The sequence below is a fragment of the Lipotes vexillifer genome, unplaced genomic scaffold (genome assembly GCF_000442215.2).
Source record: "Lipotes vexillifer unplaced genomic scaffold, Lipotes_vexillifer_v1.1 scaffold1186, whole genome shotgun sequence".
Taxonomy (NCBI): domain Eukaryota; kingdom Metazoa; phylum Chordata; class Mammalia; order Artiodactyla; family Lipotidae; genus Lipotes; species Lipotes vexillifer.
The window spans coordinates 1,709,612-1,724,004 of record NW_006785484.1 but is presented as its reverse complement, the minus strand read 5'-3'; the positions used below and the strand labels follow the sequence as shown (position 1 = coordinate 1,724,004).

Here is a 14,393-nt window from a genome sequence, read left to right as displayed (position 1 = left end):
GCCAAAAAAAAAAAAAAAAAAGTACCAATGGTTTTAATGCAGTGCCAGTAAGCAGGGACAAATGAGGAGAGACATCCCCAGTTCTAATCAAAAGTTGTCAGCATACAACATTTCTATCCACAAGTCTCCCCTCAGGACCTGGAACACAGCAGTTTAAGCAAACATTTTATAAAAGATTTCATAAGAAAGAACCAGTCTAGACAGTTATATCCCAGCCCCCATAGAGATGGTTTCATTCTTTCCAAAAATATCTATATGCCCTTGGTCACTTAAAATAAATTGGACTAGCGCCTGTCTGAGGTACAAATTTGGACTGTCTTCCCTGAAGAGTGGAGCTTTATTTGTACACATGAAATAGCTGAAATAATCTGTTCATTGTGTCTTCCTTAAAAATAAAAAGACACACACACACCAAAGTGTACTTACACTGAAAAGTCTGCATCTGAAATTTACAGAGAGAATGGAGTCTGGGGTGAAGGGCACTTTCCTAAGCTGTCCGTGGGTGTGGGATTTTGGATAATCTATCTGGAGACAACTTGGCAGTAGCTACAAAAATGTTAAAGGTACAGGATATTAGCTGACCATCTCACAACTAAGACTTTCCCTTCCAAAAAGATTAGCATGAGCATATAAAGATGGATGCACAAGTTTTTCACCACAATAGAATTTATATTAGTAAAATATTAGAAACCTTTTTTTCCCATCAATTTGGGTATATTTAAACAGATTGTGGTGTATCAGTATTAAAGAGTAGTCTGGAGCTGTTAAACTAATGAGGTGCAGACACTAATTATTGACTTAGAATTATAGTCAAAGCATGAAAGAAAGGGTGTAATTAATGTGACCATTTATTTTATCTCATAAACCAGAATATTTTGAATGTGAAAGAAGTTGTTACTAAAAGTTATATAAAGACTACAGGATTATCAAAACATCCTGGGGAAATCTGTATTTATGGTCTCCTTAAACACAATATGCATAGTATGTAATGAATTACTCTATTTTTGCTTTAAAAATGTGATCTATATATGTGTGAGAATATGCTTCTATTTGTGTAGAGAGTGAAAAGAGTTTGAGGGGTGCACATCAGTCTATTAGTATTTTTTTTTTCTGAAGACAGGGACTAGGGCCCAAGGTAGGATTATTTTCTTTCATTTTACTTCATACACTTCAGAATTGTTTACATTTGTTACAAGGAATATGCAGGATATTTATAATTTTTAAAAATGAGTGACAAGAAAACAAGAAAAAGAAATCTGCAAAAAAGTGTAAAATGAGGTAAGTGGATCTCTATCCTTTGTCAACACAACTTCTTGTGCAGTAGCTTACTTGGTCAACAATATCCTGTAGTTTCTCCCACACCCAAAAACCATTTGACTAATTTTTTTACCAACTTGAGAAAACCCACCCTTTTCCTTTTGACATCATTTACAGAGAGCTTCTGTATGTTCTTGGATTACAGTCAAGTGTTTCCACATAAACACAAATGTGAAATCACATAGATCAAGTCCTAGAGATACAGGCTTTTAAGAAATTCATGTAAGAAATACATAAGAATGGGGAGGAAAAAGCATTTACATTCAATGAACTTTGTAGCTAAGTTTGTTTTTTTCTTATTCTTATTTTCCTATGTGCATATGTGTGTTTCTTGAGATGACTAAGTCAAACAAACTAATAGACCAGTGACAGACTGAACAGATTACATTTTCATACACTCTCAAAAACCTGAGTTTCTTTCCAAAATGCAAGGAAAACTAATCATTTCAAATGATTAGTCTAATAATTGTGGGGTAGGAAAAAAAACAATTTAAACTGGATGATTGTTTTATCAGATTATAGGCCAAAAATGGCTGGTTTACACACGAGTATTTAATTCAAAAGGGCTTTAAATTTAATCCAAATTAAATGAAATAATCACATATAAACTTAGCAAAACATGTATAGGATATGGAGGTTGAACATTACAAAATGCTGATGAAAGAAGTTTTTAAGATTCAAATAAATGGAGTGACCATGTTTATGAACTGAAAGACTTGACACAGAAAAGATGTCAGTTCTCCCACAATTTGATCTATAGGCTTAATATAATTATTTTCAAAATTCTAACATGGGTTTTCTGTAAGCACAGACAAGCTTCATTTAAAATTTTATGGAAAGGCACTAAAATAGCTAAAACAACCTTTAGAAAAAGAATAAGTGGAAGCAATCATTCTACCCAGTATTAAAGATTAGTATAGATTTACAGTAATCAAGAGAATATGATACATAGCTCAACGAAAAAGAAAAGAGATATAGACATCTGCTAATATGCCCAAATGATTTTTGATAAATGTGCAAAAGTAATTCAGTGGGAAAAAAATAAATATTTTTCTTTTTAAAACAAATTGTATTGGAATAATTGGGCAACCTTAGGTAAAAAGAATGAAACTCAACCTACATCTCACACCTTACACAAAAATTAAACTCAAAATGAATCATGAACTTAAATATATAACTTAAAACTATAAGGTTTTAGAAAAAGAAAATGTTCAGGATCCAAGGTTAGGCAAAGAGTTTTTAGACTTGACAGCAAAAGCATAATCCATAAAAGTAAAAATTCAAATACTGGACCTCATCAGAATTAAAAACTTTTGTTCTGCAAAAGATCCTGTTAAGAGGATAAAAGATAAGCTATGGAAAAGAAAATATTTTCAACCACATACCTGACAGAAGAGTAGAATCTAGACTACATAAAAAATCACCAAAACTCAACGGTTAAAAGAAAAATCTATTAAAAATTGGTAAAAATGTATGGAGAGATATTTCATAGAAAAAGATATGCAGATGGCAATTAAGTGCATGAAAGTATGTTCAACATCATTAGCCATTAGGGAATACAAATTAAAACCACAATGAGATATCACTATCCGAATGACTAAAATAAAAATAGTGATACCACCAAATGCTGGTGAAGATGCAGAGACACTGGATCAGTCATTCATTGCTGGTAGGAATGTAAAATCCACAGCCACTCCGTTAAGACAGGTTAGCAATTTCTTATAAAAATAAACATGCAGCCACAATATGATCCAGTAGTTGCACTCTTGGGAGTTTATCCAAGAAAGATAAAGACTTTATCCATAATAATAAAAAATTAGAAACAACTAGTTCTTCAGTGGATGAATGTAAATAAACGGTGGTACTCCATATACTATGGAACATTGCTTAACAATAAACAGGGACAGAATATTGAAACACACAACACAACAACTTGGATGACTCTCAAGGGGATTACATTGCTCATAGCAGCACTACTGAAAATAGCCAAGACATGGAAGGAACTCAAGTGCCCATCAACAGACAACTGGATTAAGAAGATGGGGTGTGCGTGTGTATACACACACACACACACACACACACACACAGTGGAATACTGCACAGCCATAAAAAAGAATGAAATACTGCCATATGCAGCAACATGGATGAACCTAGAGAATATTATGCTTAGTGAAATAAGTCAGAGAAAGACAAATACAGTATGATATCACTTATACGTGGAATCTAAAAAATAATACAAATGAATTTTTATGCAACATAGAAACACACTCACAGATACAGAAAACAAACTTGTGGTGACCAAAGGAGAGAGGAGAGAGGGGAGAGGGGAGGGACAAATTAGGGGTATGGGATTAACAGATACAAACTACTACATATAAAATAGATAAGCAAGAAGGATATAGCACAGGGAATTATACCCATTATCTTGTAATAACCTATAATGGAGCAGAATCTGCAAAAATGCTCAATCACTTTTTTAGATTCCACATATAAGTGATATCATATTTGTCTTTGTCTGACTTACTTCACTCAGTATGACAGTCTCTAGGTCCATCCATGTCACTGCAAATGGCATTATTTCCTTCTTTCTTATGGCTGAGTAATATTCCATTGTATATATGTGCCACATCTTCTTTATCCATTCCTCCATCGATGGACATTTAGATTACTTCCATATCCTGGCTATTGTAAATAGTGCTGCAATGAACATTGGGGTGCACGTATCTTTTCAAATTATGGTTTTCTCCGGATATATGCCCAGGAGTGGGATTGCTGGATCTCATATGGTAGCTTTATTTTTAGTTTCTTAAGGAACCTCCATACTGTTCTCCATAGTGGCTGTATCAATTTACATTCCCACCAAGAGTGCAAGAGGGTTCCCTTTTCTCCACACCCTCTCTAGCATTTATTATCTGTAGATTTTTTGATGTGGCCATTCTGACCTGTTTGAGGTGATACCTTATTGTAATTTTGATTTGCATTTCTCGAATAATTAGTGATGTTGAGCATCTTTTCATGTGCTTTCTGCCCATCTGTACGTCTTCTTTGGAGAAATGTCTATTAAGATCTTCTGCCCACTTTTTGATCGGGTTGTTTGCTTTTTTCATATTGAGCTGCATGAGATGTTTGTACATTTTGGAGATTAATCCCTTGTCAGTCGCTTTGTTTGCAAATATTTTCTCCCATTCTGTGGACTGTCTTTTCGGTTTTTTTATGGTTTCCTTTGCTGTGCAAAAGCTTTTAAGTTTAATTAGGTCCCATTTGTTTATATCTTCATTACTCTAGGAGGTGGATCAAAAAAAGATATTGCTGTGCTTTATGTCAGAGAGTGTTCTGCCTATATTTTCTTTTTTTTTTTCTGCCTATAATATTTTCGTCTAAGAGTTTTATAGGGGGAAAGGGGGGCAAGGATAAATTGGGAGACTGGGACTGACATATATACACTACTATATATAAAACAGATAACTAATAAGGACCTACAGTACAGCACAGGGAACTCTACTCAATACTCCGTAATGACCTACATGGGAAAAGAATCTAAAAAGAGTGGACATATGGTAGATGTATAACTGAATCACTTTGCTGTACAGCAGAAACTAATACAACATTGTAAATCAACTATACTCCAATAAAAATTAATTGAAAAAAAACCTGAATCACTATGCTGTACACCTGAAACTAACATAATATGTGTATATCTACTTTACTTAAATAAATAAATAAATAAATAAAGTGAGGTTAGCTGAAAAAGGAAAAAAGAGAGAGAAAGAAAAGGAAAAAAGGGAAAAGAGAAAGTAGGTTTACCGAGCCCAGGGTCAGCATACTTCCCACCACACTAACTGCCTTGGTCTCAAAAACAACAGACAATCGTCTCTCCACTTAGATTTCTTCCCAGTTGTTATTCATCTCAAAAAAGTAAAAGTGGGCACAGAAATCCTCAACCCCCCTTCTGGTTGGTGTAAGCAACTTTGATTTGCTGAGTGAAAACAATAAACTTGTGTTTCACAAGGTCAGGAAGTCGCTGGAATCCTTTGTCTCAAACTTAGACAGTGATGTATGTCAATTATTTCTCAATAAAACTGGAAAGAAATAAATGAAAAATAAAGTCACTGGAGTCTTAATATCGTTGCAATTACAGTTAATCAAATTCACAGCCGTCTCTGACAGCTGTGGGTGCTTGAGGGGTGCTTCACAGAAGAAGACATGAAAAATGAATGGTTCTGTATGTGCATTATTCATATATTTATTTTCCAATTTTTTATGAGAGCCCCTTTAGCTCCCTTGTCAGTGAGGAAAGCACCAAGTTTTAAAATTCTACAGACAATTTCTTGCTTTAAAAACTTCTAAAACGAATCACATACATAAAGCTGGCATTTTTTCCATAATAATATCTTTAAAAGTGAAACAAAAGAAGCACTATATTCCCATAAACGCTACAGATGTCCTACAGGAGAGATATGGGTGTATATGCCATCATCTATGTGTTGATCAAATAGCATAATATACAATTCTTCAATTCTTTTGGAAATTGCTTTATTTGTATTCGAATGAACTCTGAAATCTGTTCACTGTGTGCTACTTATCACCCTAGTATTATCAAGATTCATAAGTTACACAGAATTTAGATAAAAAATGCACATCTCAGAGTTACTCCAGCTTTTTATATATCCCTGAGAGATTAATACTAAACGTATCAGGCCTGAAAGAGTAAGGACGATGAATAGGCTACAGGAACTCATCAAGGGCTTGGAGGCTTAGTGTAGATAATTCTTCCATTCTAATGCTTTGAGCTTTGGTTAATGATTATTATAGATGAAAGAGAATGTGGCTTATCACATTCCCCAAAGATTTACATATTAAATTCCAAAGCCAGCAGGTAGAAGTCTGGGAAATAGGGCAAGTTTGTCCTCAATCTCCCCTCACTTGTTTCACATTCAAGGGGAATCTTTTCAGTCCACTTTGGTTTTACATTTGAGTCTGTCCTCATATAACTTCCCAATCCTTGCTTTCTCTGCTCCCATCCTAACGCACCCCATTTCCTCCAAATCAGAATTCCTCTTCCCGGTTTCAGATTTCTCAAGATCTTCTGATAAGCTAAAATAAAAGTGTGACACAAAGACATCTACATGTATTCCATGTCCTCTGTCGATTATATTCATAGCTTTTCAATCAATAGTTTAAAAAGTGTCTGCTATGTGTTAGGCCCTGATAAGGAGTAGAGGCAGACTTAAGCCCCCACCAAAAAAATCTCTGGCCTTGTGGAGCTTATTTTTGGTGGTGTTGTAGTAACGAAAATAAGAAACAACCAAGTAGATATGTATGTAGTGATAAGTGCTAAAGAGAAAAATAAAGGGAGATGGAGAGGGAGGGTGTCCAAGGATTCCGTTTTAAATAATGGGGGCAGGCAATGGCCTCACATAGAGGAGGAATTTGAACAATGACCCGAACAAAGTAAGGACGTGAGCTTTGAGGATATCTGCTGGGAGAGCCAAAGCAAAGGGAAGAGCAAGTTCGAAGGTGGGAACGTGCTTGGCATGTCCTGCGGAGAGTAAGGAGCCCAGGGCACCTGTCGCAGAATAAAGTTGGATTGGGGAAACTGTGCAGCTGAAGTTAAACAGGCGACAGGCAGTCACATGAGTGATGTGTAGGCCATTTTAAGGACTTGGCTGAGGGTTCTGAGCTAGAGTTTCAGGATGTGATATAAGTGTTTGGAATAGACTTCAGAGGGCTGGGAATTAGGCAGCCTGGTGGCTTCGACCACAGCAGTAGCAACAGAGGCTGTAAGAAACATTCAGAGTCTCTCTGCACATTGAACACAGAGCCGACACCATCTGCTGATGGATTGGATTTGGGGAGTTCCTATAAAATACTCCTCACCTGTCCTCTTTCTTCTCTTAGGAATATATAGGTCTGTAAGCAAAATACAGCCTATTTATTTTTCTGCATTCAGAAAGGTTGGTATAGGGGATTGTGAAGAATCAGATATTTCTGGAAATATATGCAACTCTACCAAAACAAGGAAGCACTGGTCAACATCAGTGGCCACACACAATGGGCAAACAGAACGAGTCTGACGGTATTCTAGTCCATTCAGGCTGTTGTAAGAAGTCACCACAGACTGGGTGGCTGAAAAACAACAGAAATTTATTTCTCAGTGTTCTGGAGTCTGGGAAGACCAAGGTAGAGGCACCGGCAGATTCAGTGTCTGGTGAGGACTTGCTTCCTGGTTCATAGATTCTGTGTCCTCAGCTGGCGGAAGGGAGGAGGGAGCTCTCCCGGGTCTCTTTGATAAAAGCACTAATTTCATTCGCGAGGGCTCCACTCTCATGACCAAATCACCTCCCAAAGGTCCCACCTCCACATTGCATCACAACTGGGGATTAGGTTTCAACATATGAATTTGGGTGGTTGGGACACAAGCACACAACCTAGAGCAAATGGAGACTGTAAAGTTATAGACTGGCTGGGATTCTCAAGAGAAGAACTGATGTATAACCACAAGTTCTGGCTGCCTAGGGGTGAAGCCTTTGGATGACCTTGTTAATTACAGTGTGAAGGCAATGAAGAATGAATGATTTTCAACCACAGTGGCAAGTCTAGTCACCAGGATGTGATGGACCTGAGAGGTGGCGGAGAGGAATCAGTGCCAGGTAAGGGAAGGAGAAAGGAAGCAACTCTGTCCTTGTCCTAGAGATAAACCAAACACCCCTTTGGGCATCTTGAGCTCCGTTTTAAGGCAAGACCTCTCAAATTAAAATGAAGCACGTCATTCCGATATCATTGTTCGCCATCCTGTTACAAGAGCAGACACTGGGTATGCACGGGATAAATGGTCCAAAATGACTGGACATCAATAGTTTCAGGTGTTATAGAAATGAAGAGACTGGCTCAAGATTATTTTCAAGGGTTCAAAGTTATGCTCTCCCTGGCTTCCTGGATCACCGCTCCTAAATAATAGATTCGCAACAACTCCTTCCTGAGGACAAAAAAAATTTTATTTGAATAGTGGTAATATCTGGCACATGGAAGATAAACAGTAGAGGAAATCTAGACTCATACAGAAGTGTACTTGGGTTCTCCTTTGGAGAGAAGGAAGGCTGGAAATGGGGCTGACCTTGGAAGGTAGAACTTCGCTATGAAATAGTGGGGAAGTGAACCACATGGAAGATGTGACTCCATGGGGAGTCCAAGGGACTCTTGACTCCCTTTCCTACTTATCTCAAAAGTCTTGCTCTGTGCTTTTCCTTCCCTTATGTCTATATAGATGCACCTTTAAAGCATAGCATACGCTTTATGTCTCTAAGCTGAGAAGGAATACAGCTTGTTTTACTGCTTTTCATTACTGTGTAAACCAAGGTGTCAACACAGGCCCTTAGTAAGATGTTGGAAAGTCACCACTTTGGGAGAATTTGCAGAAAAGGGAAGGTTATTCACTTTCCCTCACCTGGCTAAATTTCTGTGCTACTGGATCCACCTCTTCCAGCTTCTTCCCCTCCCTCCTCACCCCACACTCCAAGCACTGACTGAGGATCTATTCTGTATCAGGCACTGTGATAGACATAATGAGATCCAATCCTGACCCTCCAGGGGCTTCAATGTCGGGAGAAGGGCCTACCACGCAGTTGAAAATTTACAAAACATGGTGATTTCTACAGTAGAGATTGGAAAAACAACAACAAATAGTAGGAAACCAGAAGAGGGACTTCACATCAGTCAATTATTTTAAACAATGAGCAAGTAGATATTACTTTAGAGATGTTGCGTCCTTGGAAAAAGTATCATTTGTACCTTTGTTAAAAAAGCAAGACAAGTTTTCAGACTCAATGAACTTGAGTTCCTTAGTTATGAACAGATTTCTGGAAAGCTACAACAACCGAGTCTTACCTTATGATAACACCTAAAATACGCAGCACGTTCATCGGAAAATTTCTCCAGTCTTTTTGGACCTTTGCTTGAAGCTTTCTTGAATACTAACCAACATCGTTGATAAATCTGCAAGGAAATACAAAGACAGCACTCAGCATCACTACTGACTCAGATATTACTGGCATTTACATTGAAATATTTTCTTTTTTGATGTTTTCACCTGTAAAATATTCATAAGCCATAAATGTGATGTCGCTTTGGGAAAATAAAATTTTAAAACCCCAAGCTGTTTCCACAATGGGTGTATTATGTCGTTCAGAAACTCACTGGAATCAAAAGAAAATAAGTATTTGGAGGCAAATTTCTTCATACTTTGACAATAACACCAGTAGACGAAACATTGCAGAAAAACTCCCAGAAATAAAAATCCCAAATCAGCGCAAATAATATAAGCATTTATGGCACACACTCTAATTTCAAATGCCATTATATATGGAAATCATAGGCCTGATATACGCCAAAGACTTTAAAGTCCTAGAAAGAGACAGTCCCTGTGTGTCATGTGACATTCCTCATAACTGACGGTCAAGAGTTGGGCCAGACACTAGACTAGCTAATAAATGCTGATGAACACCAACCAGATTCTCCCTCAGAAAATTCAACCCAGAGACTCAAAGATTATTGCCAGGCTAGGGTGCAGTCCAAGTTAATACTGTAAACAGTTAATACTGTAAATTAAAGGAAAGAGAATTTCTGTTATTTCTTAAATATCCAAAGATATCAGTAAAATAATTAAAATCAATTCTATTGGCTTCCAGCTTGCATAGTCACTGAACTTACCAAGGGTCACAAAAACATGGCGACAAAAGTGGAAAAGCAATGGAGGGAGGGTAGCCTTTTAAACAAACGGTGCTCAAATATCCATAGGGAATAAACAAACTCCTTAACCCAAAACACTCATACAAAACTTAACTGAAAATGGACTTAAATATTAAAAAAAACTATAAAAAGTTTAGGGGGAAAAAAGGAGGAAATGTTTGGGATCATGGTCTGAACAAAGAGTTCTTAGACCTCATACCAAAAGCACAATCCATAAAAGAAAACGTTGCCACACTGTGCCTCATCAAAATTTAAAACTTTCACTATGTGAAAAGTTCTGCTAAGAGAATGAAAAGACAAGCTACAGACTGGGAGAAAAATATTTGCAAACCACATATCTGACAAAGGATTAGTATCTAGAATATATAGAGTCCTCATATCTCAATAGTAAAGAACCAAACAATCCAATTACAAAATGGAAAAAAGACAGACATTTCACCAAAGAGAATATACAGATGATCAAGAAGCACATGAGAAAATGTTCAGCATCATTAAGGCTTCATGGAAATGTAAATTAAAACCACAATGAAACATCAGTACACACCTATCAGACTGGCTGAAATAAAAAAATAATAATAATGCCACCAAATGTTGACAAAGGATGCTGAGAAACTGGATCACGTATTATAATACATTGCTAGTGTAAAATGGTAAATGTAAAATGGTACAGCTCTGAAACACAGTTTGGCAGTTTCTTAAAAAACTAAGCAAGCAACATAGGACTTACAGTTGCACTCTTAGGACTCTATGCCAGAGAGATGCAAACTTCCCACACACAAAAAAATGTGAACATGATGTTCATTAAGCAGCTGGATTTGTAACAGCGCAAAACTGGAAACAACCTATCTATTCTCCAATGGGTAAATGGTTAAACAATTTGGGGAACATCCATATCATAGAATACCACTTAGCTATAAAAACAATATGAATGTATCTTCAGAGAATGATGCTGGGTGGGGGGAAAAAAGCCAAACCCAAAAGGTTACATACTGTATGACTGCATTAATAGCATTCTTGAAATGACAAAATTATAGAAATGGAAATTAGATTAGTGGTTATCAGGGGTTAGGGGTGTGTGAGAAGGGAGCAGAATGGAAGAGGGGATGTCTATACAGGTAACATGAGGGATCCTGGCACTGATGAAACTGTCCTTTATCTTGACTCTATGAATGTCATTATCTTGGTTATAATATTGCATTGTTGTTTCAAAGATGTTACCACTAGGGAAACTGGATAAATGGTATAGGATCTTTGTGTAATAGTTCTTACAACCAAATGTGAGTCTACAATTATCTTAAAACAAAATGCTTATAAATTTTTAACAAAAAATGTAAAAGATCTTAAAAATTACAGCCTAATCTAATAACAGTTACCTAATTCTTTTGCTACCAGACCGAAGTCTAATTAACCACTAGACTAGGTAACTCTAGAAAGCCAAGTGGCAAGAGCCATTGGTAAGAATTCAAACCCAAAATCCTTTTCAGGGTGGAGAGTCAGCCACGCAAATTAACATTTTCAGGGCTATGGTTGGCAAATAGAAGACTTACCAACATCTCGCTGATGTCTGAATAACAGATGAGATCACCAGCTCCCTTAAAACCTAACCACCAGAGAGAGGACTGTAATTATATCGGGAAAGACTGTCACCCTGATTGTTCAAATAAAGGATGTGGAAAATAGGTCTCTCACTGTCATTCTATTATTGGCAACCCCTTTCTTCCGGACATGGCCCTGAAAATGTGTTAAAGACAGCACGCCAAGCTATGCAAGAAATATGCCTACTATGGGGAAAAAAATATTTTCACCAAAGGGGATATTTTATATTTCCTAATTATGCCTCAACTTTTAGACCCAATCTTGAATGATTGTACTTCTACTTAAAAAAAAAAAAAGTATTCATTTTCTTCATTTCTTCTGTCTGAAGTCTATCGAACACAAGCTAAAGATTCCTCAATTTCAGCAGGCCTAGTGATGTCCATCTTTGATTCATCCATATTACACTTAGGGGATTCTTGTTTTTCTTTTGTTCTACTAAGTATCAATAGTAAGAGCAAAAGTGCAATGTTATAATCAAATAACTGCAAGAGTACTATTGTATAAATTCACATGCAATATTGCTTATAACTATTGGCTGGAAAGTCACCACGGAACAGATTAAAACATGTTGGTTCGTCATGAGATAAGGAAAACCCCAAAACTTGGTTTATAAAAAGGGGGTTCAGTGATTCTCCGTGTTGGCCCAGACTCACTCAAGACAATTGTTAATTATGCAGATTCCTAGAGATTAGCCAAGGTCGACTGCATCAGAACCTCTTTGGGTAGGGCCAGATTGGCTCTGTACCTTATTCCACAGGGATTTTGTTTGTAATATGCAAACGAATGCCATGAATATTCATAAAGACTTTCAGACAACCCAGTGCTTCCCACGTGGGACTGACAACAAAGAGCCCTCCAACAAATGCTCCATCCACGATGACGAGGGCCTCTGGGCTGTGTGGTTTCCAACAAGTGATGTGCAGTGGCTTTGGACGTGGAGCAGCATGAAATGCTGTCCTGAGACACGGTGAAGGTGAAAGTGAAATCTGCTGAACTACGGTAAATTCCCCATTTCACCTGCCCTACACTCTCAGTCCCAAGAAAAGAAGAGCCACCAAGTATCAGAGAATTAAAAACTTGTCCTCAATATTTCAAAACTGGTTAGAGGAAATGAAACAGGAGGACTCACTGAACACGGGAACATGTGGAGACAAGTTGGAGTAACACTGACATGGTTAAAAGGACCACAATTGGAGAATAATCTCATTTGCATAATAGCATAGGGCATTTTTTTTCTTAAATTAATTCATTCAACCATCTCTTTCATATTTCATATAACACATCCACTGACCATCTATAGTATTTTTGAGTTAACATTTTTCTTTCAATTGACTTGTTTTTAACTAAAAAATGTTTATCCCAACCATAAGAGCAAAGTGCAGTTTCAAACTGGACACGAGGAGTAGGTAATCCTAATGATAACTATACTCTTAGAGAATCTAATGAAGGAATAATTTTCATGTTGAAATATCTCAGCTTCTCTGCAGCAGGGTTCCGCATTCTCGGCACAGCTGGCATTTTAGACAAGGTAATTTGGGGTAGTGGGAAGGGCAGGGCTGCTCCTCCAACTGGGTGCCAGCAGCACACCCCTCCTACCCTGCTGACAACCGGAACTGTCTCCAGACATTGCCAAATGTTCCCTGGGGGATAAAGTCAGAACCACTGCTACAGGTGAGTGCACGCTGAGCTGCGACTGCCGAGTTGAAGAATATGAGGTTATGGGAATATCTTCAAAGTCCTGGCTTTGGACCAGTCAATCCACACAAGCCCCTGTCGAAGCTAAAACAGACAAGCACATCACACAGTTCTGACAACCTGAGTGGAGGTACATGAGATTTAGCAGTTACATAAAAATCTCCTTCAGTGTGTATTTTCTTGGTGGTGGTGGTGGTTTTACTACACCTAATTTTCAGCCTTACACTGTCATCAAACCATATATGATTTCTGTTACATTTTCCATTGTCTTCCCTTTCTTTAAAACTTGAGCTCCTCAATAACTAATTAGCTCTGGTTTCAAATCCCTGATATTTTTACTAGCTACTTTTCCTAACAAAGTCTAGTCTGGTAAATTCACCAAGATTTCCAGGGCCAAGGAAGAGCTGAAACAATTTAGAATTTGTTTGGAGTTCCTAATTTCATTAGCAGAAGTCCATCACAATGTCTTGAACAACAGAGTCACAAACTAAACTTCTATAGGACGTATCTTTTTTTTCTTTTTTGGCCACGCCACATGGCTTGTGGGATCTCAGTTCCCTGAGCAGGAAACTCCCTATAGGATGCATCTTATGAAGATAACAGAAAGCAAATTTTGGTCACAAAATTTCTGTTAAAAGGAAAATTATATACTGCCTTTACATAAGCTCAAGAAAAGCAGAAAGCTTAAGTAAGATGTGACCATTTAGGACTTCACGGTCTAGTGCAAGTATCAGCAAACTTTTTTCTGTAAAGGGCCAGACAGTAAATATTTCAGTCTTTGAGGGTCACAGGCCCTTGTTGCAACTACTGAACTCTGCAGTGGTAGCACGAAAGCAGCCATAGGAGGATATATGTAAATGAAAGGTGTAGTTATCTTCCAATAAAACTTTATTTAAAAAAACAGGCAGTGGGCCAGATGTCACTCACAGACTGCAGTTTGCCAACCTCTGGTCTTTGGTAGTATTTCTTAACTGTTTAAGCTCAGGTCACCTTTTGATGAACATAAAAAGCTGGTTGACATGTCCCTCTTCAGGGAAAGA

General features: G+C 37.4%; 1 protein-coding gene across 1 annotated transcript in view; it reads right to left on the bottom strand.

Annotated features, from left to right (window-relative positions):
• Positions 1 to 14,393, bottom strand: part of DOK5 (docking protein 5) — a 139,926-nt gene that overhangs the window by 55,426 nt on the left and 70,107 nt on the right. Inside the window, exon 2 of the mRNA XM_007457606.1 lies at positions 9,202 to 9,309. Coding sequence (XP_007457668.1) covers positions 9,202 to 9,309 — 108 coding nt within the window. The remainder of the gene's footprint in view (positions 1 to 9,201; positions 9,310 to 14,393) is intronic.